This window comes from Aspergillus japonicus (genome assembly GCF_003184785.1).
Source record: "Aspergillus japonicus CBS 114.51 unplaced genomic scaffold BO86scaffold_125, whole genome shotgun sequence".
NCBI lineage: Eukaryota > Fungi > Ascomycota > Eurotiomycetes > Eurotiales > Aspergillaceae > Aspergillus > Aspergillus japonicus.
The window spans coordinates 20,546-46,714 of record NW_020291762.1 but is presented as its reverse complement, the minus strand read 5'-3'; the positions used below and the strand labels follow the sequence as shown (position 1 = coordinate 46,714).

The 26,169-nt window shown below is 54.3% G+C and overlaps 9 protein-coding genes across 9 annotated transcripts; 4 read left to right on the top strand and 5 right to left on the bottom strand.

Annotated features, from left to right (window-relative positions):
- Positions 1–346: 346 nt before the first annotated feature.
- Positions 347–1,669, top strand: BO86DRAFT_393812 (ATG16 family protein). The gene is made up of 3 exons (XM_025673094.1): positions 347–669; positions 785–1,191; positions 1,308–1,669. The coding sequence occupies exons 1-3, from the start codon at positions 585–587 to the stop codon at positions 1,464–1,466; spliced, it is 651 nt and encodes a 216-aa protein (XP_025521891.1). The 5' UTR covers positions 347–584; the 3' UTR covers positions 1,467–1,669.
- dot1 (histone methyltransferase DOT1) lies at positions 1,556–4,086 on the bottom strand. The gene is made up of 2 exons (XM_025677392.1): positions 3,091–4,086; positions 1,556–2,983 (listed from the first exon to the last, which is right to left on the bottom strand). Exons 1-2 carry the CDS (start codon positions 3,675–3,677, stop codon positions 2,020–2,022), a joined length of 1,551 nt encoding a protein of 516 aa, XP_025521890.1. The 5' UTR covers positions 3,678–4,086; the 3' UTR covers positions 1,556–2,019.
- Positions 4,087–4,423: 337 nt separating this feature from the next.
- spb1 (rRNA methyltransferase spb1) lies at positions 4,424–7,314 on the bottom strand. The gene is made up of 4 exons (XM_025673093.1): positions 7,123–7,314; positions 6,917–7,066; positions 5,132–6,842; positions 4,424–5,067 (listed from the first exon to the last, which is right to left on the bottom strand). The coding sequence occupies exons 1-4, from the start codon at positions 7,138–7,140 to the stop codon at positions 4,511–4,513; spliced, it is 2,436 nt and encodes an 811-aa protein (XP_025521889.1). The 5' UTR covers positions 7,141–7,314; the 3' UTR covers positions 4,424–4,510.
- Positions 7,315–8,490: 1,176 nt separating this feature from the next.
- Positions 8,491–10,222, top strand: BO86DRAFT_37700 (uncharacterized protein). The gene has a single exon (XM_025670568.1). It carries the CDS (start codon positions 8,636–8,638, stop codon positions 10,178–10,180), a length of 1,545 nt encoding a protein of 514 aa, XP_025521888.1. The 5' UTR covers positions 8,491–8,635; the 3' UTR covers positions 10,181–10,222.
- On the bottom strand, positions 10,223–10,972 carry BO86DRAFT_37699 (uncharacterized protein). Its single transcript, XM_025670565.1, has one exon. The coding sequence runs from the start codon at positions 10,727–10,729 to the stop codon at positions 10,265–10,267; it is 465 nt and encodes a 154-aa protein (XP_025521887.1). The 5' UTR covers positions 10,730–10,972; the 3' UTR covers positions 10,223–10,264.
- Positions 10,973–11,073: 101 nt separating this feature from the next.
- Positions 11,074–14,253, bottom strand: BO86DRAFT_393807 (uncharacterized protein). Its single transcript, XM_025673092.1, has 10 exons — positions 14,114–14,253; positions 13,951–14,050; positions 13,632–13,788; positions 13,366–13,576; positions 12,735–13,311; positions 12,647–12,685; positions 12,517–12,585; positions 12,208–12,467; positions 11,460–12,151; positions 11,074–11,379 (listed from the first exon to the last, which is right to left on the bottom strand). Exons 2-10 carry the CDS (start codon positions 14,008–14,010, stop codon positions 11,336–11,338), a joined length of 2,109 nt encoding a protein of 702 aa, XP_025521886.1. The 5' UTR covers positions 14,011–14,050; positions 14,114–14,253; the 3' UTR covers positions 11,074–11,335.
- Positions 14,254–15,175: 922 nt separating this feature from the next.
- irs4 lies at positions 15,176–17,285 on the bottom strand. The gene has a single exon (XM_025673091.1). It carries the CDS (start codon positions 17,119–17,121, stop codon positions 15,469–15,471), a length of 1,653 nt encoding a protein of 550 aa, XP_025521885.1. The 5' UTR covers positions 17,122–17,285; the 3' UTR covers positions 15,176–15,468.
- A 976-nt stretch (positions 17,286–18,261) lies between these two features.
- On the top strand, positions 18,262–22,157 carry BO86DRAFT_373748 (putative C2H2 transcription factor). The gene is made up of 6 exons (XM_025670393.1): positions 18,262–18,614; positions 18,679–18,895; positions 18,993–20,553; positions 20,606–20,872; positions 20,927–21,071; positions 21,121–22,157. The coding sequence occupies exons 1-6, from the start codon at positions 18,584–18,586 to the stop codon at positions 22,020–22,022; spliced, it is 3,123 nt and encodes a 1,040-aa protein (XP_025521884.1). The 5' UTR covers positions 18,262–18,583; the 3' UTR covers positions 22,023–22,157.
- A 183-nt stretch (positions 22,158–22,340) lies between these two features.
- Positions 22,341–26,163, top strand: BO86DRAFT_414217 (DNA ligase (ATP) DNL4). The gene is made up of 7 exons (XM_025674824.1): positions 22,341–22,539; positions 22,692–24,859; positions 24,923–25,054; positions 25,104–25,236; positions 25,282–25,387; positions 25,446–25,908; positions 25,996–26,163. Exons 1-7 carry the CDS (start codon positions 22,442–22,444, stop codon positions 26,052–26,054), a joined length of 3,159 nt encoding a protein of 1,052 aa, XP_025521883.1. The 5' UTR covers positions 22,341–22,441; the 3' UTR covers positions 26,055–26,163.
- The last annotated feature ends 6 nt before the right edge of the window (positions 26,164–26,169 follow it).

Here is a 26,169-nt window from a genome sequence, read left to right as displayed (position 1 = left end):
GGAGGAGGAGGAGGAGGAGGAGGAGGAGGGAAAGTGGTGGATTTGTTTATTTTTGTGGTGGGAGGTGGTAAGTGGAGTGAAGGAGGAGAGGGGGGGGACAACAAGCAGAGGAGAGGGAGATTAATTAGTGTAGTTTAGTAGTTTACCTAGTTTGTGGTTGGGCCTGGACGGTGGACGGTGAACTGCAATGGAATGAGTGAGTGAGTGAGTGGATGGGGCGGGCAACTGATGATGCACGCACGAGGGTCCGTCCGGGCGGTGGAGATGGCGGTCTGCTTGCCAGCCAAGCATAACACTAATGATTGCATGTTTCCATTGTTCGAAGGTTGTTTACCCACTCCACTTAGTCCACCGTCATCATCACCATCACCGGTTATCATCCCTCACCCTCATGCCTTACAAGGGACCTGCAGAGCTGAGAGACTTCATCAGGTCCCCTCGTCCCCTAATCAAACATCTCCAACGCACCATCATGTATCCATGATCCTTCCTCCCCTCCAACCCTCACCAGATAGACCAACCCGGCCCCGTGTCCCCGTTTCACCCTTCCTTATCACCACCACCACCACCACCCACCCACCTAAATGGCCCACTGGCGGGAAGAATACTCCGCCGCACTGGCATCTCGCGACCGCCGCGAGAAAGCCAACACCGCACTATACGATGCCTGTATGCTTATCCCACTCCCATGTCCCCAAAGTAGATTTCTTAAACACCTTAAACCACCCAAACCACCCATACAACAGTAGCCCCCCCTCAAACAAATCTAACCCGGACAAAAAAGACACAAAACTCGCCGACCGAACCGCCTCCGCCACCACCACCACCATTACCAGCCTCCAGAGCTCCTCCGTTACAGCAGCGGGCGCAAGTCCGCGCGCTCCCAGCAAAAAACACCACCCCCAACTAGCCGGGGGCGTACCTGCCCCCAATCCCCCATCCGGGACAGCACCAGCACCAGCACCACCCCCTGAAACGCAAACCCTCCTCGCCGACCTGGCCGAGGCGCAACGCTCCCGGGCCGAGCTGCAGGCCCAGCTCGCCCGGGCGACGGCGGAGCTCGAGCGCCTGCGCAAGCGCAGCGCGCAGGACGGGCGGCGGCTCCGCGCGTTCGAGCAGGAGGTCGCGCAGCTGCAGATGCGGTTGAAGGATCGGGAGGAGGAGTTGAGGGGGAAGGCGAAGTTGTTGGAGGTATGTTTCTTCACTCACTCACTCATTCACTTGGTTTGCTTGGGTTACTTTAGAGAAGGTTGGGGGATAATGTTGAGCTGAATGCCTGGCTGACTGACCGTTGGGCTGGACTACAGGATTTCCAAGATGAGATGGCGTCGCTGAATCTCCAGCTCAATATGGCCGAGGAGCGATCCGCCCGGTTCCAGCAGGAAAACCAAGATTTGGTGGATCGCTGGATGGCCAAGGTGGGCCAGGAGGCGGATGCCATGAATGCGAATTCCAGGTTCTCGTAGAATGGCTTCGCCCTAGGTATGAAGAAGAGACACATTACAGGACGGAGGTTTTTCTTCTTCCACGTCAGAAGATCTTTTTTTTTTGGCTTCTCTTATCATTTCCCCCCAACCCAAGCATCGAGCTGGGTGGATTCCTTTATGATATGTGTCAGAGCTTTCTATGCACAATGATACCCATGAACTAGTTATTCACAGTAGCAGTTGGTTCAGAGAGACAAATCCAGGCTCACAATAACCCAAGGACCCAAACGGGACCAAGAGCGGAAACTGACGATGAATGCAAAGAGCAATGCGCTGGTTTAGTATAGATGCCGGTCCGAAGAGAGAAAAGGTGGTATCATGCCTGGAGCCCCCGGGTATTCCTCCCAAAATCGAACCCAGGGTCACTCGAGGACAAATGAAAACTATGTAAAGAAAAAAGAAAAAAGGACATATATATCACGTGTGTCCAGGGAGCCATCGATACAAGAAAGAATATGGATCATCGCGGTCGTTACCCAAGAGTGGCCGTGACAATCATGCACCCGTTTGTTGCAGCTGGACCAAGAATCCTTCACCCTTGGCTTTCAACAAAGGCCTTCAGCTGGGAACTATCCTTCCTGGCGATAAAATATGTGCCGCCAACATCGGTCCAGCTGACGCTGTTGGACCAGTAATTTCGTTGTTTGACTGTGAGCAGGTTGATGGGCGAATTGAGGTTGCGGGCTTGAATCTTGTGGCCCGCCGGGACAAACGACTTGAGTGACACAATCTGACAGCCCTCTTTCATGTCCAGGAAATGGTTGATCAGCTCGTTGTTCAGCTGTGGGGTGAACGCCTGGTTATTGATCAGGACGACGTCCGCCCGCTTCAGAACATCGACGATGCTCTGCTGCTTCAAGAAGTCGCCGCGGATCAGATGCGTCTTCCCCGGGGCAATGCCCCATAGCCGACACCTCGCGCGGAACTCCGCTTGTTGGAGTTCGGCGAGCTCACACGCATTCTGCATCATCTCGCAGCCCCAACTCTCGCAGCCAATCTCCAGCGCTGCCTGCAAAACCACATTGCCCACGCCGGAGCCTAGATCCACAAAGACCTGCCCGGACTTCAAGCCCGTCTCCTTGAAGATGGTGCTAATAAATCGAGGAAGCAGCTCCCCATAAACGTTGTCCGTCCCGTTCTCATACTGCCGCAGGGACTCGACCCGAGGCGAGACGGTCCGCGAGTATATCTGGTTCAAGATTCTCTCCACCAGCGGCAAATTGAGACGGCCCATCGAATCGAGTTTCTTGGCGATGCTCCCGTTGCGCCTCAGTCGTGTGATGGCATGGTTGTAGTCGGCCACCGTTTCCCGGAACTGCGCTTCGGACGATTGCGCCAGGGCCCGCCGGAGTCGGCGCTTGATCCCATTCGTCTCATCATCAAACTCGTCCACCTCATCTTCCGGGACAAAATTCTGAGCCACAATCTCGATGACTTGAACGATATCGTCGATGGGTTTGAAATCGTCGTTGTCGCGGGGAACAACAAGGTTATATCTACATGCGAAGAAAATGTTAGCCGACGTTCAGACGAAACGCAAAACATGGGACGAAAGCAGAAAATCCGAGAAAAACAACCCAAGATGAGAAAGAAGTCCTCGCACCTTTCCTTCGGGGAGTTGCTCGGATACTGCAAGGAGATCTCCGGCAACGGCTTCGACGCTCCAAACGCCGGCTTGAAATTCCCCTCCTTCTGGGCCGAGGTGATCTCCGCGGCGTGGATCATGGGAAGCCGTCTGGGACCACCACCACTGCTGCTGTGGTCCTCGACGAAAGCCTTCAGTGAGCGCACGCGCCGGTGAGGGTCCGGCTCCGCGCTGTCGCCCGTCCGGGCCCGTTTACGGACCTCGAAGGACGATGTATCGGAGTCGCTGCTGGCGTCATCGTCGCTGGAGAGGCGCAATTCCGGGGTTTGACGCTTGCGATTCCCTAGGCCGGGGGTGCCGTGCCGGCGCTTCGAGGAGGAGGAAGGAAGTTCGTTGCGATCCCGTGAGACGGACCGACTGGCAGACGCCTCTCGAGTTTTGAGCTGGACGGATGGCGTCCGCGGTGCGGGATTGTGTCCGGGCGTATGCGAGGGTGAGCGGGAGGTAGGAGGAGCGGCTCGGGTCTGGACGACTTTGCGAATCTGAGGCTTCTTGGGCTGCAGTGAGAAGGCCCCTCCTTTTTGGAGGTGGTCGAAAAATCCCATGAGGGTTGGAGGGGCAGGAGGAGGAGGCGGCGGGCGGGCGGGTCGCAAGTCGCACTTTTTTGTATGATATGATGCAAGAAATACGGTGAATGCAAGAATTGACTATACAAGTGTGAAAGGGGGGCAGAAAAAGACAACCTATGATACGAGGTACAACATATGTACGGGGGACCTTTTCCCCAAGAAAACAAAAAAACAAGGAACAGGAGTAAAGAGTGTATGTAAGTAACTGATTTGAAGAATAATATGCAGCACGTAAGGTTGCCGTACAAACAAAGCGGGTTGACGGCGGGCGGCGGGCGGCGGGTGGGCGGCGAAGAGGGAAAGAGAAGGAGGGAAGGGAATTAAAAAAACCCGCGGAGCCGATTAACTCCAGTGCTTGAAAACGATATCCAGAAACGGTGGGCGGTGATGAGGACTCGAGGGACGAGGGAAGAGGGAAGAGGAAAGTAGCATCGAGGATTTGAGGGTCGAGGGTCGAGTCCGCCAAGACCCCGTCCGATGCCAGTTGCCGCCCGCCACTTCGGATCCGATCCTCTCAGCTGCGCCCTTGCCTTAGCGTGACAGAAGACTGAGCGACTAGTTAGTCTAGTCTGCATCTCTGCATCTCTGCATCTCTGCAGATGGCATGGGTTTCCGTTTCACCTCACCTTTTAAGCAAACAAGACAAGGTGGATGTTGTTTATCAATATGAGTACATCCAACTGAGCAGTAACACAGGCAAAACAACTGCACAACAGCAGGTATCGTGAATTTTGAGTGAGGGTATTTACAACAATCCAGACTGCGAACAACCATCCTTTTGTGCACCATTACACAATCCCTCGGCGCTTCTATTTCTGCTTCTTCTTCGCAACCCGCTTTTGCGCCCGGATATCCTTCTTCATACGAGAATCCACGATCTTGTACCGACCCTTGACACCCTTGGGACGGCCCGAGATACCCCGGTTGGCACCCTTGGCCACCACCAGCTTCACTTGCGTCTTGGGCTTCTTCTTCGTGGCACGCGCCATCAACTTCGCAATCGATTGCGCCTTGTCTCTCTCACTCAGAGCCTCGTCATCCGCCAACAAGGCGGACTTCTTGCGCAACTTCTCCAATCTCTGCGCAGCCTTGAACTTCTTACGGCCCTTGGCCTCCATCACCTTCTTGATCGGGCGAGCGTTGATAGCACGCCACTTCTCTTTGATGGCGGCAGCTGCCGCCTTGGTGATGGGCCGGTTCGGGGCACTGTGCTTGCCCTCATCGTCCAGGAACCACTCCGGCAGACCATCGACATCCCGGAAGGCGTAGCGGTTGAACCCGTCGTCAACCACGTCATTCTGTTTCTTTTCACCCGTAGCCATCTGTTGCGCCAGAGCCATGGCCTCTGCGGTGATGATATCGATGTCTAGTAGTGTAAACGTTAGTATCCATACCCTTAACCGACGATAACTATGAGGTTGTAGACTTACCAAGCTGTCCATTGGCCTTTCGCGGGTCCTCGAGCTGAACAGGCTCCTCATCCTCAGAGTCTTCAGCCTTCTTCTTCGAGTTCTTGGCCTGCTTGGTCTTGCGACGGTTGTCAACCTCAACAGCACTGTCCTCGTCAGAATCCCCTTCAGAGTCCTCCACCTCAGAGTCTTCTTCGTCCTCCTCCTCCTCATCGTCTTCTTCCTCCTCTTCCTCGTCCTCCACATCATCGATATCCTCGAGACCTTCGAACATGTCCTGGTCGAAGAATAGTGCGGCGTGGTTGGAAAGCGATCCGGACTTCGGGGCTTGCACGCCATTTACCGCAGCATTAGTCTCCTCTTCTTCATCGTCGCTATCTTCCTTGTTCTCGTCCGAAAAGCCATCCCACTCGTCAGCCTCGTAGCCCTTTCTAGCTTTCTTGGCCCGCAATTTAGTGTCCTTATCCTCCTTGCGCTCCTGGTACCGCTCATACAAAGTGTCCAGTTCGCGCTCAAGGCGGTCACCCTCTTCGTCGCTCTCCTCGATATCGGAATCGTCGTCACTGTCTTCACTGTCGCTTTCGATCGTAGCCTCCTTGCCAGCTGCAATGACATCACGGGCATTATTCCGATCAACGGGCTTGATGGAAAAGGTAGCATCGTCGCCGCCGGGTCCCAGCTGTTCCATACCGATATCCATGGGCGTCGTCATGTGCATCTGCATACGGACAATTTCCTTGCGCTTCTTCTCGTTCTCCTTGCGTCTTTCCCTCTTCATCTTGGAGGTTTCCTTCTCGCGGAGCCGGAGCAGTTCTTCCTGGATAGCCAGTTCCTCATCCATGGGGGCGATCTCCGCCACCTCTTCGGCTTCCTCGCCCTTCTGTTGCTGTCCCTTCTTCGTGACGAGGCCGAACTTCTCCCGGACCTTGAGACGCCATTTGAGCAAGTTGCGGAATTCCTTCTTACCCAGGACCTTCAAATCATCACAGCATTTGCGGATCTCGTCTGTGGTCTCCTCGAGTCGATCCAAGGTGGCGAGCGCGAGATCCCCACCGGGGGTTTGTGTGAAGCTGAGCTTGTTGTATGAACCGAGAATGGCGATCGGATCGGTGGTGTTGATGAATTCCGAGACCGAGCACTCCTTGAACTGTGTGTAGTCGCCCTCTTCGTAACCTTCTCTCTTTCTCTTCTTCTTCTCCGGGTTGAAGACCTTGGCCTCGTTGTTGGGGGTCGGGTCCGCGAGTTCGGCGAAGACGTGCTTGGGGTCGAGGAACTTGGGGTCCAGGTGCTTGGGGGCCTTGTAGCCGCGGCAGACGACGAAAATTTCGGCCGACACGTTTCGGGAAGACGGGGGTTTCGTAGCCTCGACCGAGGTGAAGAGCTGCTTGAACACCCACAGCAGGGGGTTGTAGTCCTTCGATCTGAAAACCTTGGTCACGAATGTACCGCCCTCGGCCAAGAACTCGGTCGCCAGCTTCATGGACTGCAGCACCAGCTCGGACTGGGAGAAGGCATCCTGCGCCCACGCCGTACCGACGTTGGGGGCACCGTCGTGAAGAACCGTATCCGCCTTCCAGTGCTTCAGGTGCTGTCGAAGTGTGGCGCGACACTTGTCGGTCGTGATGTCGGCTTGGAACGAGATCACACGGGGGATAGGCTTGATGGGAGCAAGATCGACACCGACGATGATACTCTGGGCGGGCATGCATTCTGCAGCGACTTGACACCAACCCTATTGAGGAGATGGTCAGATTCAAGGCCTCATAGGAAGCAGATCGAGAGATTTCCGTAGGGCGATGCACTTACACCGGGCGCCGCGCAAAGATCGATGAGGACTTTGCTCTTCTGCAAGAAACCATACTTCTTATTGAGCTGGACCAGCTTGAACGCAGATCTAGCTCTGTATCCCTTTTCCTTCGCAAGGCGATACCACTTATCCAAACGACCTTTACCGTGCTGGTTGTTGTCAGTACAAATTGCTTCACTGGAGACTCGGCGGGATTCCACAATACCTTCTTTTGAATCGCCATTGTGAAAAGCGGGTGGTCGAGAGATACTCGACGTCAAGACCCGGATCGGCGAAATAAAAAGAAAGAGGTGGTAAAGAGAGAGAAAGAGAAGGGTTGGTTGGAGTAACCGGGCGGGCGGCTTGCTTTCTCTCTATGGCACGGGAAAAAAAAGTTATCGGGCGGGCTTGAATGGATCGAGTCAGTCAGCCAGTCAGCCAGGCCTTTCAGGTTCTCCACAATCCGCCCCGAAACAATGAAAAATTTCCCCTTTCTGGACTTTGGGTGTGGCGGTGCGGGACTGAGCCACACGTGAGTTGCGGTTTGCTGCGTTTGTCCTTTTTAGTGTGCCTGAGGACGCAACAAAGAAACGGTCAGGCCAGCAGCATGTGACGTGATATCACCGTATTCTATACCTTTACTGTACGGAGGGAAGGAGGAGTCGCAGGCCAATCGCCCCTCGGCCTTGAGAACAACTTGACCCCCAACCAAATCACTTCTCATCCTCAACCTTCCCCCTTCCAGCAGGTATCACTTGTCGCTACTAGTATAGTAGTATACTGGTCTTAATCTGCTAGGTCTTTCGTCATTCATACTTATCTACAGTACCAAGGCCTCTTGCCCACCCTTTCCCAATAACAAGGCTTCTTTATGCTTCGATCCCCACCCACCCCCTACTACCACTAACCCGCAATATATCGATCTCATACACCCTCCCACCCCCCCCGTCTTTGGTGATGCCACTGTTAAACTTCCATGCCATCCATGGGATCTCGTAAGAGAGTAAAGCCCAGCCCGCCAGGCGCGGACGCCCGTTCGACTACCTCCTCAAATGACAGCGCGGTCTCCGGTTCCACCGCCAAACAACGTGCTCGTGCGCAAAAGAGAGGAAGCGGTGTGGTGAGTCTCGGATTTTCCATAGCGTTGCCGTAACAACTATGGGGCCCATGGCTGGTGTAGCTGATATCCGCGTTCCTCCTAGACACAGAGCTGGTACCCAACTGCCTGGCCGGCCGTTTCCAGAGCATCCAAAGCCGCCCCGGTTACCGAGGTTGCCCGTGAGAGCATTTCCGCCGCCCAGAACATCTCCCCAACACTCCCACGACTCACCTCCTCGTCGACCTCCCAACTGAATGTGGTCCCCAGGCAGTCTCGCCATCCATCGCTCCAGTTGACCCGAAAGGATACTGCATCTAGCCGCTCCCTCCCCGCCAGCGCGACAACGACCATAGTTAATATAGCTTCAGATGGTACTGCGTCGACTCCGGCAGACGACGCCCGATCAGATCGTACTACAGTGGCAGCGAATCCAGTCGAGGAGGTTGCACCCAGCGATAGAGGTTCAACTGTGGCGGAGGACACGCGCAACGGACCGTCAAATACAACCCCTGCGACAGCAGTCGCGGGCGACAGTGCTACTGGTGTAGACTCCGGCGCCCAGTCTGGCTCCCAAGCAGGCGGATGGTTTTCGTGGCTCTATGGATCATCGACAGCTGATAGATCTGGCCCACAAGACCAAATGGCGAGGCCAGACGAGGAGCCACCAGCGGAAACACAAGACAACAAAGAGGAAGAAAGGACGATAGAAGACCAAAATTCAACAGTAGCAGAAACAGAAGCAGACCAGGAGCAGCCCGCCGAGATATCCGAGGTCTCTGGGACAGCCCAGAAGCGGTCTTGGCTTCAGATGTGGTATGGCTCGTCCGCCTCAAAGTCTCCGGAAAATACACCCATCGAACCCTCCAGTGGAACCGATACACCCACATCTTCTGTCCCGCATGCAGCACCTGCACCGAGCCAAGAGAATGAGATGCAAGGGGAGGTAGATGGCCCAGTCAAACCACTAGATCCAAACACAAAAGCTTCCGGGTGGAGCTTCTGGTTCAGAGATGCTTCGAAGGATTCCGAACCCGGCAAGTCGCAAGATGCTCAGGTAGTCGAAGCCTCCGTGGTTCAAGAGCCTCCGAAGAAATCTGCTATGGGACCTGAGCCTCAGACCGAGCCTAGGGTGGAGGTGGTCAAGAAAGGAAGTGCCAAGTCTAAGGCTTCTAAGAGTACCTCTAATCTTCTTGACAAAGCCACCGCACGAGCCGAAGCAGATGTCAGCGCCCCAACTCAAGGGCCGTCTGAGACTGTAGCAACAAAACAACTCCAGAAGGTCCTACCAAACCAGGTGCTTCCGCGGTTCGAGGACACATTTGCCTTGGAAGAGAAGCCGGGCATATTCCAGACGATAGGGCGCTACTTGCACTATAACAAGCAACCGGACAATAAGCATGTTTACATGGTTCGGGATCCGCCGCATATCAAAAAGGCACTCGCCATAGGTGTACACGGGTATTTTCCGGCTCCTCTGATACGGAGTGTTCTCGGACAGCCAACCGGAACATCGGTCAGGTTTTCAACAATGGCTGCCGAAGCAATACACAAGTGGGCAGAGGACTTTGGCTACAAATGCGACGTAGGCAAAATTGCCTTGGAAGGCGAGGGCCGTATAGCCGAGCGCGTGGAACTGTTATGGAAGCTGCTACTGAACTGGATGGAGGAGATCCGAACGTCGGACTTCATTCTGATTGCATGCCACAGCCAGGGCGTGCCGGTCGCAATCATGCTCGTTGCCAAGTTAATATCCTTTGGCTGCATCAATGCATCCCGTGTTGGGATATGCGCCATGGCGGGCGTCAATTTGGGCCCGTTCACCGACTACAGATCACGATGGATCAGTGGTTCGGCGGGCGAGCTCTTTGAATTTGCCCTGCCCTACAGTCAGGTTTCGAGAGATTATGAAGCGGCATTGCGCACATGCTTGGATTTTGGGGTGCGAATATCGTACATTGGCAGCATTGACGATCAGTTGGTTTCCTTAGAGGTATGCAACCTTCTTATGTTGTTCAATGCTCCACCTATTGACGAGTCCATTTACGCTTTAGTCCTCACTCTTCACCCCCGTGACCCATCCGTATATCTACCGCGCAGCCTTTGTCGACGGCAGGGTCCACGCTCCGAGCTTGTATGTCACCACCTGCTGTCCCTCGATCTCATGATCAACTTCAGTATACACTGACCACTCTCAGTCTCTCACACCTAGTCGGCTTCGTCCTGAAACTCCGCAACCTCGGCATCGCAGACCACGGCCTCATCCGCGAACTCAGCTCCCCATTAGCCGGCAGTCTCTACACCGGGGAAGGCCACTCCCGCCTCTACGACGACCCCGCCGTCTACCGGTACGTTCTTCTCCCCCCGTTGAGCTGTCCCTTCCCCCTCCCAAACAACAAATAAAATAGGCAAACAACCGGACTAACCCGCGAGAAAAAAAACAAAATAGCCTCGCCATCCAATTCGCCCTCCAGACCACCGCCCTCCCCCTCACAACAACAGCCACCACCAGAACCCTCCTCGACATCAAGCGCACGCAACCCCCGTCCCCCGCAAACCCGTACATCCTCCCCTTCGCCATGCGCGGCCTCCTCGAGGAGGAGTACGTCCGCCGCGAGCTGACGACCGAAACCCTGGAACTGCTCCACCAGTTCGACGAATGGAAACCCTCCAGTAAGGTCCTGAAGGATGTGAAGTTCCGGTTGGAGGGGATCCGGTCGAAATTGTAGCCCCGCATTTTGCGTCTGTTGGCAAATAAGCGGGTGGGTTTGTGAATATAGAACTTTTTTTTCGCTTATAGCTTCGAAGAATTTTATTATATTTGCTTGAGGTGGGGTTCTTGTGGAACATTTCCTGGTTTCTTGCTTTTGGGATTGGGTTGTTTGGTTTGGTTTGGTGATGAATATGAGTATGGGTAATGGGTTATGGTAGGTGAGTAGTCTATCTACGAACACCCGAATATTTCTTGCAAGGTGGTTGGCTGTGCTTTACAACAACACAATCGTAAAACCAGCAACACACCTGGACGAAAGTCCTGGAGTTGTAGTTCATTTCCCAAAAGAACATACAAGGTAAAATAAATGGGTTGGTTGCTTGGATCAGGACCCAAATACTAACTAGGCCGGCCAGTCCACACATATATCCGGACTCGTTCTTAGTTAACGCCAGGGCATGCAGAATTCGGTTGCGTTGCTTTTGAGATTCTGGGAAAGAGAGAAAAGAAAATTCTACAGGTGGTATGCCGATAGATCTCATTAGGTTTGGAGTGAGAAGGGTGGATGTATGTATGTACGTACGAGTCGAGAGGAATTAAATGGGGGTTATGTGCTGAGGCTCTCTCTCTTCATGCTTGGATAAACGCCGTGTGGTATGCACCTTCGATTTCATCTGGGGAAGACAAATGTTAGCGGGACGGAAAAGAACTCGGGGCGGTGACAGGCGCTGTCATAGGGCGGGTGTGTGCGTACCTCTCATGCCGTCCAGCGCCTCGAAAGCAATCGCGTAATTGGTGGCCGCGGCGATGATCCGCTCCAAGCCCTGGCGGATCTCCTCGATGAGTCGGTCGGAGGGGCTGGTGCTCAGGTTGCTGCTGCTGCTGCTGCTGCTGCCGCCACCGCCGTAGTCCGGTGGGGTCATTTGTTTCTCGACGCGGGCCTTGTAGAAGATCATCAGCATGGCGTAGCTGCCCTGCATGAGACAGCAGGCGAACGAGGGCATGGTGCGGGGAAGTTGGCTCGGGAGCAGCTGCTGGAGGCCCTGGGAGGATTGTTGGCGATCGGCCGCGAGCAGCGGTTGCGGGATGGGGAGACAGTGGAACATCTGCGAGATCAGGAGGGAGGCCCGGAGACAGATTTTGGCCGAGTGTTGGCTGCTGTAGGGGAAGTCGTTGGTGAAGGAGTACTGGGGTGGTAAGGAGGAGAATTCGGACGAGGTCGAGGATGCGGAGGATGGGGTATATTCGGATGAAGATTGCTGGAACATGTCGAGACTGCTGCAGGAGCAACCAACCCGGGTGATGCCGTCTTGGGTCGCTGGGCTTTCGACGGTCTCAACTGGTATAGAGTTGGTGGCGGTGGCGGCTGCGGTTAGATCGCAGTGTTTTTTGATGAAAATGGGTATATCGGAGAATGCTCTGAAGCGGTGGATCTTGATTTGTGCGCTACAATGTTGCTCAGCACGGGCGTGAAACCTGGATGTGCGGGGTTTGACTCCTACCTTGACAGCTTGATGCGCGAGATCGCGCGTATACATTGAGCTGTTGTGGACTCCAAATCTCCCCGGCAAGGCATGGTCTGCGGAACTATGGGGAGTAGGTTTGACTGTGCTAATGCGGAGCTGGCCCATGAATCGAGTTGCTGCATTCTTTCAAAGATGTACTGCATGTTCGTTCTGGTTGAGACGCATTTGTTGAGGTCGACGACGAATTGGGTTGCCGATACGAGCACTTGCTGAGCTTGAATCAAGACGGACCAGCCCTGCAAAAAGAGTCAGAGATTGAAGTGCTACCAAGGAATTGGAACTCACATCGGGGTCGGCAGCGAAGCGTGGATACGGCGTGACGAATTGGGGATCGTTGGCGACGATGGAGAGCGGCTGAGAACCCGAGTGTTAGCCACTTCCTCGAAGGACATGCATAACGCTTCAATGGACTTACCGTGGCGCTGACAATGGAACCTTGGAGGACGCAATAGTACTATTGGGAGTCAGACAAATGCCATAGAACCAGGGTTCAGACTTCTCACCGTCATCCACCAAGCTCTTCTTCGAGCTTCAGAAAACTCATCGTAATCGTCGCTGAGTGAATGCAAAGACATATCCAAAGCTATGGACAAGGCTTGACCGGCACGGTACCGCATTTTCAGCAGGTTTCCCCGTTGAGTATATTCATAGACAGAAAGGACCAGAAGTGCCAAAATGCTCTCAAGCTCCACAGGTGCTTGAGGATGGAAAGGAGCTCGGTCAATGTGAGGTCGATCGGTGGACAGCGCCAGTGCAGGATCAGTGGTCGAGGCTTGCAGCTCGCAGTCGCTCTCGATACTCAAATTCGCCATCTGCGCAAACATCTGAGCATATGTTCGGCGGCGGACCACAGAGGCGGGACTAGACGATTCAATATCCTTCGGATGCGGCACTAAGGCTAATATAGCTGAAATTGCACAGCTGAGAGAAGATTGTGGCCGGTAGGGTATCACGGGTTCCTCTGAGGGTGACTCTGCGAATGAACCAACGCCGTCCAAAGGTCGATCCGGAACGCGAGGGGCGAATCTCGGCGGAAGTATAGGAAAATAATTATGAACAAACTCGTAGTAAGCATTCAAGCTGTTTTCGAAGTCAGAAGACGTGGTAAGCTCGTTTCGAGTGATGGTTACTCACATCTCTATTTCACTGCCATATGTTCTGACCAAAGACTGCGATGGGACATTCGATGGCGAGGGTGTTGGTTCCATCTGTACTGGAATACTGTTCTCACCATTAGGGACGAACAGATCTGTGAACATCGAGTGCACATCAGAAGGAAAATCCAAGCTTCTGAGCCCTGCTCCCGGAATTGACAGTACGTCAATCTGGCCGAACATCTCTGGCGCTGAATCGTCGTTAGCTGTGACGAGGAACTGGCGATCTTGGGTCAGCTTGCTTACAGTCATCATTGAACCCAGAGGATGGCGGGGTGATCATGGCGCTTTGCTCGTCATCGTGCTGAACAGCCTCGTCCGAAGGAATCGAGAGCTTCTTCTTTTTCCGTGGACCTCCTCGTTTACTGGGTAGGTAGGAGCACTTTCGCTTTTTGCTAAGACACTTTGCCACCCCGATCAAATCAGCATATAGTTCAGCAATACGCCGCGGTTGTTTAGGGAGCCATGGTGAAAGAATGAAGTCAGAGAGCAAGGAACAGTGTGTCTCCTGGAGATGAAGACTATGGACTGGAGCACTGCGACTTGGCGAGGGGAGGATACATACATTTGTGCAGGGGTCTTGCCCATCGCATCGCGTTCTCGAAGCACGACTGAGATAAATCATCAATCAGTCGCAATGAACGGCAAGACGAGATTCCAAGTCGCTTGCAACAAGAACCAAGCTCAGTGCTTGCACAAACGTTCCAGGTGGATGCGACGCCACTTACCACGCAAGACACGCTACTTTGACTGGGGGCTTTGCAAATTTCTTGCGGACAACCGCGGGCTTGGAAGTTCTAGGCTGTGTAACTGCCGTGACTCCATCATCTTGGTACGATGACTGGGAATCGTCCAGGGCCATGTTGGGCGTGAACTGGAGACACACAGCTGCAGCGGGTAGTAGTAAATGGTGGGAAGATCATGCAACGGCCGCAAGGCGTGCTACCATCACCCACGATCTAAATAGAGGTTCTCCCGGAGCGCATAACTCGAGGACTACTGGGGAGAATGAGACGGGAAACACGCAGAAATAAACATTCAGGAGCTTTCCGGGGTAGCCAGCCGAATCGGGGAGGTTGGGTGGGTAAATCGACAGATCCTAAGAGTGGTCTGATATACAGCATTATCGGGCGAACTGGGCTGTAGTTTGATTTGGTTTGGTTTGGTGAGTGAGTGAGCAGCGGCGGCGGGCTTACTCATCCTCGAGGTCCATAGATTCAAATCCCGAAGCGTGGGTGTTTCGGGATTTGCTTCCATTGACGGACGATCCCAGAAAGTGGCGCGCAGCAAGTGCGTGAAATTAGTCAACAAGGCGACAAAAAGTATCGTTGCTTTTCCCGAATCTGTACATTTCTAGCATAATTCGGAGAATTGAAGCACGACCTGTACTTCTTTCACTGATTTGGAGTGGAATTTGTGGATTGAAAGTCCTTTTTTTTTTTTTTCAAATATTTTTCTTTCATTCGATCGATCGACGGTACGTTAAGTTGGCATAAGCTCCTTCCTGTTCTGGCAAGCTGCATTGACTGGCAGTCTGGAATGACCAGTCTGATGTCACGTGAAGATCTGTTGTTCTCGCGCATTCAATCCGATCATTCTTGCGGGTCGGGTCGAGGCTCTGGAATGCGATGCGGTCTCTAGGCATGATTGAGGCGGAAGTTCGAAGTCTCACTTCTTGTCGCACAGCCACCTGCTAGAAAAGAGGCGATTACATGTTAACTGCCGGCCAATCTGCAATCCGATCGCAGCCAGTCTCCGCGAAAATCCCGAGGATTAGCCTTTGCCGGATTGGGGTGGTGGATCTAGACTCGGTCGATCGACATCAGGCACAATATTATAACAAAAGTACTGCAGCACAAGGACCTTATCAATCACAGAAGCTGCAAAGTCCCGCCGGCCGTCGCCACCCTCCTAGGAGGTGTTGTACATGTAAAGTGTCCGGTAGGTCCAGGCGTTGACTATCGAGTACTAAAGTTAGCCGGTTAGGTTAGAACGCAGTTTAGAACCAAAATTTATTGCACTATATAGCCAGGGCTGCGGCCAGATATTACTGGTCTAATGCAAGCTCCCCTATAGATCAGTTTCAGGACGGCGGCAGCGAATGTATCCTTATCCCTGATATCCGCTTGACGGAATACCAAACGCTGTCAGGGACCCGCACGGGGAGCTTGTGCCCCTTTAGCTGCTGGTCGATCAACCACATCCCCACCACAAACTCTTCGCGGGTCAAAAGACCATTCTTTTGACTATCAACCAGGTTCCAGATCTGCTCTAGGACATGCGATGGAAGCTCGCTGCGAGACCAGATGTCGCGAACCACAAGGTTAACCACCATCTCGGACGCGTCGGGAGGCAATGAGCCGGGTGGGACTTGCGAGGGCAAAGGAACCAGCAATCCTTTGTTTGCCGCCCAGACTCCTTCGTACTTCTTCCGGTCTTTCTCACTGACCTCACTCCGCCAACGCTTTCGGTCACCTTCATGGTGTTTGTGGGGGTGCTTGCGTATTATGTGTTTATGCTGGCGATACCCCTCTTCTTCATCCGAACTGCTGGGATGTCGAAGGGTCTGCCGTAGCACAGTAGAAGGACTGGACGATTGCTGGTGATCATGTTTCTTCGAGTGGCCCAGATGCACGATTGAACGTGACCGCGGCCGACGCCGGGGTGGTGGGGGCGGAGCGGTTTTCTTCTCCTGTGAAGCTCGGGTGGATGCTAATGAGGATGCTACAATTGCATCTGATAGTACTCCTTCAGAGGTACTATCAAGTAGGCTCGGAGTACTGTTGGTGACGGATTTCGCATACATAGACGCCGAGCCTGGACTGGAGGGTCGCAGTCGGCCATCACTACTGCTCAAAAGAGCTCGATGACCTGCCAGGTCTATTTTCGACGATGATGGCGTTTCGCTCGGTCGCGGGGGTAATGATGGTGGGTTTTCGTCGGTCCTGATAGGATCTCCTGAAGGGAGTGGTGGATGCGATCTTGGAAGGTCTTTCGGTTTCTCTGATGCCGGATTGACATTGATGCTAGTAGGATTCAGGCAAGGTTTTCGAGGCACCGGTGGTGGTCGAGACTTTGCCGCAGCCAGCTGCGCAAAGTCCGACAGAGCAGAGCCCGGCCTGACGGGTTTTCGCTCGATTTGCTTGTCTCCGAGTCGAGAGTCCTGCTCGTCTTTCAAGATCTTCTCAAACGAGGCCTTACTCGCAGCTGTGGCCCACACAGGCTTCGGTGCTAGGAGCTGTGGTCTTTCACGCTCTCCGCCAGGCCTCATTGGAAGGTCAACATTGGCGCTGCTGCTGCTTGGAGTAGGAGCTGGTTTCTTGCTAGGCGTGGATCTCCCCGCCGCAAGCTGGGCGGCGATCTGCTGCGGGGTACGTGGTCTCAAGCCCCCTATATCCCCCGGTACTTTGAGGAGAGCGTCCCTGGAGCCGCCAGGCTGCCCGCATGCACTGAACTTGCCAATTTTGTCCTTGACTGAACCAATCTCGGGTGGCTCTGGAGATTGGTTGCTGCGAAGAGAGGCTAAGTCTGAGGCATAAGAGTTCATGTTGAACGATCCCCTTTGGACGCCAAATTGGTGGTTGGCAAGAGGAGGTTGTCTGTTTGCAGATCTTGTCGCATTAAAGGCTGCTGTCGCGCCTTGGAGAGCTGTCACCGTGCTGCTCGCGTTGCTCGCTTGGCTGGGGGACACATGGGGAGACAGCCGGCGGTCCAGAGCGGATGTCGAACTCGCCATTCATGTCTAGGCAGGAATGCCCGTTCCAAGGTTTCGCGCGGGTGGAGGGGAGTCAGGACCAGAAGTACTGCCGCTGCCCGTTCCTCTCAAGATGGTTAGGTTAGGTTGGTAGGAACTTCTCTCACGACAACCTCATTCGAGCAACGGAGAGAGATGAATAGAAACTACGGAGTAGATCGATTGATAGAGGAGGTAGGGGGGGGTGATCGTAGGGCGCTAGACTCAGACTGGAAAGCTTCTTCCATCTCAGGGAAATTGGCTAGAGCGTTGCTGAGCTAATCCAAGACGGGGTCCGTGCGTTGCCCCAGCCCCGGGCCAAAATGATGGACTTCCCAGTTAGGAGGAACAAGATCAATCAGTGACTTGTAGTTGTACTTAAATATGTACAATACAGTACTCTTAAACAGTATGATGCCAGTGCTATGAGCTGAAGTAGATATATTTAGGCTCTATTCAATAGCTATCTGCCCAGATCTGAGGTCTTGTCCAAACCACAGTCCACAGTCACACCATCATTCTCCATACATCAAGAATTGACTTGGCAAAACAGAAGCAGTAGTTTTAGCTCATTTCGTATATAGTCGTTCTAGGCAGGCTTTACACATAGCTCAACTCTTGGTCGAACTTTGCAATGGCCATGTGCTATACACATGATGATATGCGTCGCAAGAAGGACAACTTGTAACCACATTCAAGTCTCTGTATTCTCGCTCGGCTATTTGCGAATACCCGTCGAGACAACTGATTGAGGAACATTGAAGTCTTCCACACCACATATTTTTCTGCACAGTACGTTCCATTGACAGCAAAGCAACTGAGAGCACAAGGGGAAGAGCATCTCAGCAAATGCAGCATCCAATCTGACCATATACTTCACGCAAGTTACACTGTGGTACTCCAGTATCCTATCTAGGGCACATGCGGATATTTAACCGACGACTGGCGGAAAAATCGACCGAACCGAGGCCCCAAAGACGCAAGACTAATCTGACTGCGCCAATGCGAGCATGCGAGCATGCGGAGGCTGGGGCTACTCGTGGGCCCCGAAGGCCCCAAAAAACGCCGCTAAACGGTTAGGCTCGATTTAGTACCGTAACTACCGTTCATTTCCCCGCTTCCTCGAAAAGCTGCACAGGATGAGACGATGTGACTTGGTCCGGGGCAGTGGCAGTCCCTGAACTTCCCTGCTGCGCTCCTATTGTTCGATCATCACTCTCCCCCCGTCAGCTCCTTGCTTTTTTTCTTCTTTTTTTGTCTCGTCATATCTCGAGGGGTTCCAGCTCCTCCGATCAGATGCGACCAGGGTGTTAGTTACCACATGGCACAATGGGTTTAGTTTGCTGTTTGTCTGGTGATAACCCCCGCTACTCAACTCCGTAACCTGTCTACATCGCCAAATCATCTGTTGCCATGCATGACTTGCTCGGATCGTGTTTGAAGCAAAACTCGTCTATGCGACGCCATGTCCTCGGTGAAGAGCGACGCTGGGCCAGGTGCGATGGATTCGCGTTCGAACTTGATATGATTGAGTCCACTAATTGAGCTATGGCTCTGCAGAAGCTCCGATCCACCATGAATCCGAGGAGGCAGCAGCGAAGGATGAAGGCGACTCCTACGATCAAGAAATGCAACAGGGATCCACAGCTAGCCCGACGAAGTGCTCGATATGCCAGAGTACCTTTCGACGACCGGAGCATTTGAAGCGCCATTTCCGCAGCCATACAAAAGAGAAGCCGTTCGAATGCGCACAGTGTGGCCGTCATTTCTCGAGAACGTAGGTCTCTTGCCTCCTTATCGTGCATTCTTGGATGCTCTCTTGTTCTCATTCGTCTCCTTCGTCTTCAGCGGGGACTAACGCGGGCCTTGGTTAGAGATACACTGCACCGTCATGAGCTCAGCCACCACAACGCTGGAATAGAAGGTGGGAAGGATCGCACCCATCGCATCACGGTAAAGACATTCCGGGCGTGCTTCAAATGCGCACTTGCACGAGTGCGATGCAGTGGCGGGACGCCATGTGCGCGCTGCGAGAACCGGTCTCTCGAATGTCTGTACCCAACTGAGAGACGTTCGAAAGCTAAAGCCCGAAAAGAGGCAGCACAGTCAGGCTTGGTCCCAGACGAAGAGTTTAACGGGCAGTCTTCTTTTGCCATAACGTCGACATCTGCTGAAGGTTCTGCTGCACGATCCCCGCACAGTGGGGACACGTCCCTTGCAAAGCCTCTTCATTACCGAATGACACAGTTCCAGCTTCAACTGCCAGGACCCGGCCTCCTCAACAGGAATGACAAATCGCCGTCTGTAGATCCGGTTGTTTCACATCAAAGCGAGGCTCCAGAGAAATTGTTGAACGACTCTCAAAACAACGGGCCAGAGGGCAATGCGATGAAGCAGTCAACCCGACCCAACTTGATCTCTTCCCGGGGGGAATTCGATATGACCCAAGTTACACCGCATGGACCTACTGGCGACAGTTCTGAGCAAGCAAGATCACGCAGGTCTTTATCTGCCATCCAGGGCATACACTTGTTAAATCAGACAACCGAGCCCGTGAGCTCAGCGAGCGTCCCACATCCAGTTTCAGCCAGCCATGACAGTGACGCGAGCATGCCAACAATAGGACAGCAAGGAGCGCTCGGCTCATTAGGACCATTCTTGGACACGATGAACTCAGCTGTTCCTGCGATGAACTGGCTTCCCGGGGAGGGGCCCTACGATACATTCATCGAGCGCACTCCTACAGCGGAAGCCCCTGATGGGTTCATGAACTATGCAACATGGTATCCTCCGGTAGTCCATCCAACTAACGGAAGTCAAGACAACATGTTCAAATCTCCGTTAGGACACACCTCACTAGTCAGCGACGAGAACAGCCCTAACAACTCGGGTCATTCAACGTTCTCCAGCGCTACGAAACGACCGGCAGACCTACCAGAGGACACAGCTCAACTTCGACTGTCAAAATCCAGACGACACCAAAATGTCTGGTCAGACTTCTCCGCAATGTCCCCTGATGGCTTCAGTTCTCGAGGTAGAGGAAATGTGCCCCGTCGATTTATGTTCCCTATGATCGAAGACACCGCCATGCACGATATTCAAATTGGTCCAAGTCTTCTGATTGGGAAGTCGACCTACGAAAAGATTCACAAAGCTTTCGTTCAGCTGTGTTGCGCCGAAAGTGTCCTTTTCTCGCGATTCGAGTCCGAGTATTTGCCAAGTGCAACTGTCCTCTCCGAATTTGTCCACCTCTACTTTCACCATTTCCAACCCGTCTATCCTATGTTTCACCTTCCTACATTCAGTACAAACACATGTCACTGGATAGTGACGTTGGCGTTGGCAGCAATAGGTAGCCACTATGCTAGGCTCCACGAATCAGACGAATGCGTTTCTGCGCTCCACGAGCTTCTTCGTCGAGCTATCATGGTCGAGGTGAGGATTTCGTGCTCTGACGGTCTACCTGCAACTAATCAGAGATCTATAGAAGGAAAAGTCCTGTCAAGACCAGGCACCCCTCTGGCTTGTTCAAGCAAAGCTTCTCAATTGCATTGGATTGCTCTATAACAGTGATGAATGGGCTAGAGTCTCTGCCCTCGACCGGTTCGGTGACATGACCAGTTTGTTGAATCGAACCAAGCTATTGAAGTCTCCCCGACAATTTAAATCAATATCGCATGACAAGCCGCCAGAGCAGATCTGGCTGGGCTGGATTGAGGACGAGGTCAGACGACGGACGGCCTACTTAGTATGGGTATAATGCCCAAACAGTACCGACTTGCCTAGACTCTGCTAACGGCTTCCATAGCTTGTGGACTGTACTATAGCCTATCACTTCGATCGACAGCCCTCCTTCTCGCTTGAGGACGCCCAAGCAGCGCTTCCTGCTCATGAGAGGCTCTGGCAAGCAGAGTCAGCCCATGCTTGGCAGGGAACCTTTGAACAGAATCCAGGTATAGCAGCTATTTGTACAGTACAATTGCGGTCTCTAACACGACTTAGGCCAACCCGAGCTCTCTCTATACGATGCGGTACTGATTATGTACATTGAAAAGCGACTGGTACCCGATCTGGGGGAGTTGGGTCATATCCTGGTGATTCATGCTCTCTACCAACGCATGTGGGAAGTCGGCGACTACTTTCGCCGACCATTGTCTTTCTGGAACCCGACCGCTAAGAAACAGTCTCGGCAAACGGCGATCCCTTCGGGCTCTGTCTGGCTTCCCGGGATCCCCTCGTACTCGAAGTGGCGCAACAGTGCATGCGACTCTCTGGACATACTCCACTGGGCCGCCAACAGCACGGTCGCTACAGCGGCTGACCTCCGCAACCCAACAATCCAGCACCTTCACTCGGCTCGAATCGTTCTCCTTGCACCCTTCCGTGAGATTCGATCGCTAGCCCACTCGCTCGTGACGGAAAAGGTTCGCTGGAGCGAACGTCAACAGAGCCTGGAATGGCACTACATACTCCGATGGGTCAAACATGACCAATACAAGGCCCGACTCACGATCATCCATGCCGGCGCAACTCTGTTACATGCGCGGGGGAACACCAGCCATGCGTTCCACGAGCCGGTCGCTGTATTTCTGGCGACACTGGTGCTGTGGGCTTATGGCTCATGCTGTGCTCAGCTCGCCGACCGGGTACGACCTGCTACCGGGAAGGATACCGTTATACACCTCGACCAGCCTTGCGATGATGAACTGGTCCAAATCTTTGTGAGGGAAGGACAAGCCATCCAGGGAGTGCTGACAGGGGTGGGCGATATCTGCGCGCCGCAGGGCCCAGCGGGGGTTCTGCGGGCCGGTAGCGAGACATTTGTCGATCTGATGTCGTGGGGCATATCCAGGAAATTAAAGTCTATTCTCTCTAGGCTGGCCGATCTAGTCTCGCAAGTTTGAGCTGTACGGTGGTACGTTGGTGTACAGTACTTGGCCACCAAAGCTGCATTTATACATACACATACAAACAGAAACACACACAGGCACAATTCACTTTGCATGTTGCTAGACGAGTTCAATTGATGTAAGAAATGGATAACAAACAAATAAAGAACTCTATATGATTGACAGATTCAATGACCTCTAGCACAGTAAGCTATGAGTTATTCACAGTGCGCAGTTTAGGCAGTGATGTCACGTCACATGCAGTGGGCTTATCTTATCGGAGCTGCCGCCTAAAAATGCAGGCCGGTGGTAAAGATCAACTACAGCCCAGGCCCTCGCCGTGGTTTCTTTCTTTCTTGATTTCTGAACATGCTTCTTTGTGATCAGACATCCCTCACCCTCAGCACAGTGCAGCCGTCTGCAACGCGTGCAAGATGGATTCCGATGAAAATATGGAGGTAGAGGGCAGCAGCACGCTTCATCCGCCGGCGGGGGCGGAGCATACGCATGAAGACATGGATCTAGATGAGAAGTGAGTTCAAGGGATCGAAGCCATCATAACATCTACACCTCCCCTCCAGCACTTTACTCTGTCTGTTCCTCGCCATCTGCTGCTTATCCTGCTCTCTCACCTCAATCCCAAGCTTCAATAAACACTAACCACGCGCCTCAAAACAACAACAGCTACCCCAACCGCCCGCACAACCACTCCCCGACCCCCGCCTTTCACACCCTCTTCGAAAACCTCTTCAACCCCCTCAGCGCCATCAAAAGACAACCCACCTCCACAGCCGCCCAACGCCCCCCCGCCGCCCGCCGCAAAGTCGGGCCACACGGCCAAAACGCCTCCGCCAGCCTGAACCCCGCCGAGCGGCGCCGCGACGTGATCGAGCGCTTTATCTCCCAGTGGCGCCAGTCCGTGGGCGACGACATCTACCCAGCCTTCCGACTGATCCTGCCGGACAAGGACCGCGACCGGGCGATGTACGGCCTGAAGGAGAAAGCGATCGGCAAGATGCTCGTGAAAATCATGAAGATCGACAAGAACTCCGAGGACGCGGTGGGCCTGCTGAACTGGAAGCTGCCGGGGTACGAGGCGCGCGGGTTCCTGGCGGGCGACTTCGCGCGGCGGTGCTACGACGTCGTCTCCAAGCGGCCGATGCGCACGGAGGTCGGCAGCATGACGATCGATGAGGTGAATGGGCGGCTGGATCGGCTGTCGGCCGCCGGGCGCGAGGGCGAGCAGATGGCGATCCTGGGGGAGTTTTATCGGCGGATGAATCCCGAGGAGTTGATGTGGTTGATTCGCATTGTTCTGCGGCAGATGAAGGTCGGCGCGTCGGAGCGGACGTTGTTCGATGTCTGGCATCCCGATGCGGAGGGGCTGTATTCGATCTCAAGTAGTTTGAGGAGGGTATGTTGGGAGTTGCATGATCCCAATGTGCGGTTGGAGGATGAGCGCAGGGGCATTGCGCTGATGCAGTGCTTTCAGCCGCAGTTAGCGCAGTTTCAGGTGCAGAGTTTGGAGAAGATGGTTGCGAAGATGCGCGGGGTCGCGGTGGGGGATAAGGGTGAGGGGAATGAGGAACAGGGCGAGTTTTGGATCGAGGAGAAGTTGGATGGCGAGCGCATGCAGTTACATATGGGCCCGGATGAGGAGGTCGATGGCGGCAGGCGGTTTCGGTTCTGGTCACGCAAGGCTAAGGATTATACCTATCTGTACGGGAATGGGCTGTCGGATGAGAACGGCGCGCTGACGAGGCACCTGGCCGATGCGTTTGCCGACGGCGTCGAGAGCGTGATCCTGGACGGCGAGATGATCGCCTGGAACCCCGAGCAGGACGCCCCGGAGCCCTTTGGGACCCTCAAGTCGGCGGCCATCGCCGAGCAGCGGAACCCCTTTGCCAATGGCTCGCGGCCGCTGTTCCGGATCTTTGACATCTTGTACCTGAATGGCCATGACCTGACGCGGTACACGCTGCGAGACCGCCGGAATGCGCTACAGAAGAGCGTCAAAGACGTCCATCGCCGGTTCGAGGTCCACCCGTACGAAGAGGCCACCAGCACCGCCGAGGTCGAGGCCTCGCTGCGTCGGGTCGTCGCCGAAGCCTCGGAGGGCTTGGTGTTGAAGAACCCGCGCTCCCCGTACCGGTTGAACGAGCGCCATGACGACTGGATGAAGGTGAAGCCGGAGTACATGACCGAGTTCGGGGAGTCGCTGGACCTCGTCGTCATCGGGGGCTACTACGGCAGCGGCCATCGCGGCGGCGCCCTCTCCAGCTTCCTGTGCGGACTGCGGGTGGACGACTCGACGACGTCGTCACAGCACCACGCCGCCGAGCCGTCCAAGTGCTACTCGTTCTGCAAGGTCGGCGGTGGGTTCACGGCGGCGGACTACGCGAACATCCGCCACCACACGGACGGCAAGTGGAAGGAGTGGAACCCGAAGAAGCCGCCCCTGGCGTACATCGAGCTGGCGGGCGCGGGCCACGCGCAGCACGAGCGGCCGGATATGTGGATCAAGCCCGAAGACTCGGTGGTGCTCTGTGTCAAGGCCGCCTCGGTCTCGGTCAGTGACCAGTTCCGCATGGGCCTGACACTGCGCTTCCCGCGGTTCAAGCGGCTGCGCGGCGACAAGGACTGGACGAGTGCGCTGTCGGTGCAGGAGTTCCTGGACCTCAAGTCCAACGTGGAGCAGGAGCAGAAGGAGAAGGCGTTCAACGTGGAGAACTTCCGCAAGAAGCGCCAGAAGAAGTCCACCAAGAAACCCTTGGCGATTGCTGGGTATGATGAGAGGGCGGAGGTCACGTCGGCCGGTCCGTCGGGGCATATCTTTGACGGGCTGAACTTTTGTATGTTTTTGTCCCGGACGAGTCGAGTTCTGAATTGGTTACATTACTGATGCGGGTGTTTAGTCGTCATGACCGACTCCACTGCCCCAGTCAAGAAGACCAAGGCGGAACTGGAACAGCTGGTGAAGAGCCATGGCGGCAAGTTCTATCAGACGAATACGGCGGCTCCGGACATGATCTGCGTGGCTGATAGAAGTAAGCTTTTCTTCTTGGAGAGGATGTCGGATCGACTGACCGAAAACAGGAACGGTCAAGGCGGCTTCGCTGCAGAAAACGGGCGAGGTGGACATCGTTCGCCCGTCCTGGATCCTGGACTGTATTCGACAGAGTGAGATTGACGCAGGTCTTGCGGATCTACTTCTTCCTACGGAGCCTAGGTAGGTCTTTTTCTGCGACTGCAAGCTCGGTGGCTGATTTAGCAGGCATATGTTCTATACAACACCGGAGAAGGAGGCGGAGGTGACTGCGAGCGTCGACCGCTTCAACGACAGCTACGCACGGGATACCACGCTGGAGGAGCTGAGCGAGGTGGCTACCCCAGACACCCGAGGCTCTCTCGTTTCGTCTTCACTGACCATGTCCGTAGATATTGAAGAAGATGAACGAGACGAACGTCTCTCCCGGCCACTCCAAGGCCCTCGACAAACTCAAGGGACATCTCTACGACAAGATCCACTCCGGATGGCCACTCCCCTGCGGCTGGCTCTTCGACGGTCTAGTCTTTTACTTCCCCGAGTTGGCACACCCAACCACCACGGAGGATAGCCCCGACAATGACTTCGGGGAGTTGGACACCCTCCAATCCCACCACCACCACCACCACCCACTCCAGCTGACCAGAAACACGGCGCGGTTCGCCGGGGCTCGAGTGGTCGACACCGCCCAGGACCCGGCCATCACCCATGTCATCCTCCAGCCGACGGGTTTGTTGGTGACTGAGTACAGATCCCTACGAGAGCAGTGGGCTGCGGCGGATAGGATCCCGCATTTCGTGAGTACGGGGTGGGTGGAGGAGAGCTGGAGGCAGCAGACGCTTTTGGACGAGGAGAGTGAGTTTCCCCTGTTGTCCGGCGGTCTTTTCTTTTCGGATTTCAAAGCAAAGCAAAGCAAGGCATGGGCTGATTGATTGCTGGCAGGATTCCCACCCTCGAAGCCGGGAAAAGACAAAGGAAAGGGAAAAGGAAGCCTGGCGTAACGTCGGGTAGACGCGCATTGCGCAGGATGATGTCTCACCTTGAAGCTTTATATTTGGTTGGTTTGGGGCCGAGCTGATATATCAATCATTCAGCATTGGTTCGTTTTTGGGGGGG

Bases quoted from the DNA above. Each gene is read 5' to 3' on its own strand.
- BO86DRAFT_393812 (XM_025673094.1), top strand. From the start codon at position 585: ATGGCCCACTGGCGGGAAGAATACTCCGCCGCACTGGCATCTCGCGAC. The intron at 670-784 runs GTATGCTTATCC...CGGACAAAAAAG, and splicing joins CACCGCACTATACGATGCCT to ACACAAAACTCGCCGACCGA. The intron at 1,192-1,307 runs GTATGTTTCTTC...GCTGGACTACAG, and splicing joins GGAAGGCGAAGTTGTTGGAG to GATTTCCAAGATGAGATGGC.
- dot1 (XM_025677392.1), bottom strand. From the start codon at position 3,677: ATGGGATTTTTCGACCACCTCCAAAAAGGAGGGGCCTTCTCACTGCAG. The intron at 2,984-3,090 runs GTGCGAGGACTT...CTTCGCATGTAG, and splicing joins AGCAACTCCCCGAAGGAAAG to ATATAACCTTGTTGTTCCCC.
- spb1 (XM_025673093.1), bottom strand. The intron at 6,843-6,916 runs GTAAGTGCATCG...TCTCCTCAATAG, and splicing joins ATCTTTGCGCGGCGCCCGGT to GGTTGGTGTCAAGTCGCTGC. The intron at 5,068-5,131 runs GTAAGTCTACAA...TTACACTACTAG, and splicing joins AAAGGCCAATGGACAGCTTG to ACATCGATATCATCACCGCA.
- BO86DRAFT_37700 (XM_025670568.1), top strand. From the start codon at position 8,636: ATGGCGAGGCCAGACGAGGAGCCACCAGCGGAAACACAAGACAACAAA.
- BO86DRAFT_37699 (XM_025670565.1), bottom strand. From the start codon at position 10,729: ATGCGGGGCTACAATTTCGACCGGATCCCCTCCAACCGGAACTTCACA.
- BO86DRAFT_393807 (XM_025673092.1), bottom strand. From the start codon at position 14,010: ATGATTTATCTCAGTCGTGCTTCGAGAACGCGATGCGATGGGCAAGAC. The intron at 13,312-13,365 runs GTGAGTAACCAT...CTTCGAAAACAG, and splicing joins TATGGCAGTGAAATAGAGAT to CTTGAATGCTTACTACGAGT. The intron at 12,152-12,207 runs GTAGGAGTCAAA...GCAACATTGTAG, and splicing joins TCGCGCATCAAGCTGTCAAG to CGCACAAATCAAGATCCACC.
- irs4 (XM_025673091.1), bottom strand. From the start codon at position 17,121: ATGGCGAGTTCGACATCCGCTCTGGACCGCCGGCTGTCTCCCCATGTG.
- BO86DRAFT_373748 (XM_025670393.1), top strand. From the start codon at position 18,584: ATGTCCTCGGTGAAGAGCGACGCTGGGCCAG. The intron at 18,615-18,678 runs GTGCGATGGATT...ATGGCTCTGCAG, and splicing joins GAAGAGCGACGCTGGGCCAG to AAGCTCCGATCCACCATGAA. The intron at 20,873-20,926 runs GTATAATGCCCA...CGGCTTCCATAG, and splicing joins GGACGGCCTACTTAGTATGG to CTTGTGGACTGTACTATAGC.
- BO86DRAFT_414217 (XM_025674824.1), top strand. From the start codon at position 22,442: ATGGATTCCGATGAAAATATGGAGGTAGAGGGCAGCAGCACGCTTCAT. The intron at 22,540-22,691 runs GTGAGTTCAAGG...AAACAACAACAG, and splicing joins GACATGGATCTAGATGAGAA to CTACCCCAACCGCCCGCACA. The intron at 25,055-25,103 runs GTAAGCTTTTCT...GACCGAAAACAG, and splicing joins GATCTGCGTGGCTGATAGAA to GAACGGTCAAGGCGGCTTCG.